Source organism: Chaetura pelagica, unplaced genomic scaffold (genome assembly GCF_000747805.2).
Source record: "Chaetura pelagica isolate M959 unplaced genomic scaffold, ChaPel_1.0 scaffold630, whole genome shotgun sequence".
Taxonomy (NCBI): Eukaryota; Metazoa; Chordata; class Aves; order Apodiformes; family Apodidae; genus Chaetura; species Chaetura pelagica.
In genome coordinates, this window is record NW_009951855.1 from 57988 (window position 1) to 60390 (window position 2403).

The following is a 2403-nucleotide window of genomic DNA, read 5'->3' on the forward strand; positions in this document are numbered from 1 at the left end:
GGAGCTATCAGAAGATAGCAAGCTTTGCTCACCCAATGCCTTTCAGTTAAGGTTATCCAATAAACCATCTGCTTTCAGGTCCCTTCCCCACAAAGCATCCTCTGCAGATCTGGGAGACCCTGAGAATCCACCCCAGTGCTCATCTACAGATGATGAACTGCAAGTGCACGAAACACAGCTAGGGAGCATTGCGAACCAGGAACCTGAGCACTGACCAAGAGAGCTCACCAGCCCCACCGGGCACACCAGCCCCACCGGGCACACCTTACCGTGTGAGGGTTGTCGTAGTAGACGCCGATGGAGTAGAGTTTGGAAGAGATGCTGCAGCCATCTGTGAAGAGCTGCCCAGATTCACCATATGGGCCCACCCTGAACTTGTAGGCCAGCGTGATGTTGCCAACAGGTGGGGAGCCAGCACTCACCACCACCTCTGTGAAGAGCCCCGAGTAGACAACGAAACCGAAGACAGTCAACAGCAGCAGCACCACCAGCCCTGCGATCAGCCCGAGGAGGACCCAGTCAGACATGATGGACACCTGGTGCTCCATGGTGCCTGATGCACTTAGCAGCAAGACGAGAGAAGAAAACAGGAGGAGAATTAAGATAGCACTTGGACAAGCAAATGCTCCAAAGCTACCTATTTGCAGCAAAACACACCCACTTCCAATTCCTCTTATGCGTGAGACTTAAAGACAGTGGAAACCCCCCAGAAACCTCCTGTATTAGTCCCACATTGCATCAGCCTGTTCCAATTGGTCACCAGGTACAAATTAGACTGCACCAGCACCTCTTGGGAATTAGGTGGTTATGGAGGAGGGACAGAGAAGCACTGTCCCCAGGATGTCTCCCCAGGACCAGCCACACTACTCACATCCAGCCTTGCATCCAGAAGCGATTGAAAACCACCCCAAGACCTGCATCAACCACAGCACCGGGCTACGGATCAGGGAACCATTATCACATAATATACCATTTACAGATACCAGATCCAACACTGTGACCAGGGCAGCCACTCTGTCAAAAAAGCCTGGAAGCTGAAGCCTTTAATAACCTCAATGAGGACAATGCTGGCTAAGAGCTGAGCCCTGCATCTGGATTGGAGCAGTGAGGTTGAGAAAGCTGGAGACTTGGCTAGAAAAAGCACCCCCAACACCCCCACATGCAATGAATTACCGCTGTTTCTTTTAGATGGCTTTTTATAACCTAGAAGAGTTTTTATAACCCAAACCAAGGCTTCCTGTTTTGTTTTCTGCTCTTTCTCTGGCTGCTGACTGCAGGACACAGCCTGGTGAACGCCTCCTGCCCATTTTCCCCCACCAAATGCAACCACTCTGGGGAGCCACAACCCAGCCCAGAGCAGGAGACTTGTTTGTGTTTTAGTCTCCCTTGAAACACAGATCTGGTCACAGGGAATGGTTGTGACACTCCCCGGGGACTTTTGCAGGAGTCAGGTTTGAAAGCAAAGGTTGAAGTAAACAATTCACCTTTACCTCCGTGTTATAAACATGCTTTGTCAGAAAAAAAACCACAACAAACAAAAACAAAGCAGCCGTTCATGGAGGCTGTTGCGTGCTGAGCTTTACAGCAAGAGAAAAGCCACATCCTGGCAGGACAGGCAGGCTCTGCTCGACCCTGGCAAGCCGGGGTGCAGCAAAAGGAAGCCCTGCAGAGCCAGCACCACTCGCAGCACCACGGCAGCACCAGGCACCGTCCCACGCCACGGCCCTACTCACCTGATAAACCAGCTCAGCCCAGAAAGGGTTCACGACATCTGACCCACAGGGGTGCGGGATCCGCCGCGCTGCAGCAGGAAAAAATAAGTATCGTTGCTTCCTTTCAGACTCACGAGGCCAAAAGCAACACAGTGTCACGGCAGGGAACCCAAAAGGCACTTGGATGCCTTGGACCTGCTCCCCAGAGAATGGGCATCCCCAGGAGCTCTTTCTCCTGCAGGACCATGAAGGCCAAGATTTCCTCCTACAACTCAGCAGCCGAATGCACAGGCACCAAGAAACAAGGGAACTGAAAGGCAAGGGCTAAGAAGAACAACATCCCATCTCTGCTGGGCTGTCCCACCAGGGCCACCCCCACCTCCCCGGGACACCTGAGCGGCGGCCGGTGCCGCTCCGGGCCGGCCCCGAGCCCACAGCCCGACCCGAGCTCCACATCCACCCCGGTTCCCAGCGCACCTCCCCTCCGCCCTACAACCCACACAGATTTATTACTTTGAATCACGGTTTTGGTGGTTCTCCTCGAGCTGCCGGTGCCCCCCCCAGCCCGAGGGACCTCAGACGGCCGGCTCCCGAGAAAAGGGTATTTTTAGCTATTCCCGCCGGTTCCCATGGCTCTCCTCGCGGCCACGGGCGCTTTCCCGCCTGCCCTCCTCACGGGCAGGGGGGGGGG

The 2403-nt window shown here is 54.6% G+C and overlaps 1 protein-coding gene across 1 annotated transcript in view; it reads right to left on the reverse strand.

Annotated features, from left to right (window-relative positions):
• The window catches only part of TEX264 (testis expressed 264), a 37546-nt gene extending 36998 nt beyond the window's left edge, over positions 1-548 (reverse strand). The window contains exon 1 of the mRNA XM_009993245.1: positions 270-548. Coding sequence (XP_009991547.1) covers positions 270-548 — 279 coding nt within the window. The remainder of the gene's footprint in view (positions 1-269) is intronic.
• Between the last annotated feature and the right edge of the window lie 1855 nt (positions 549-2403).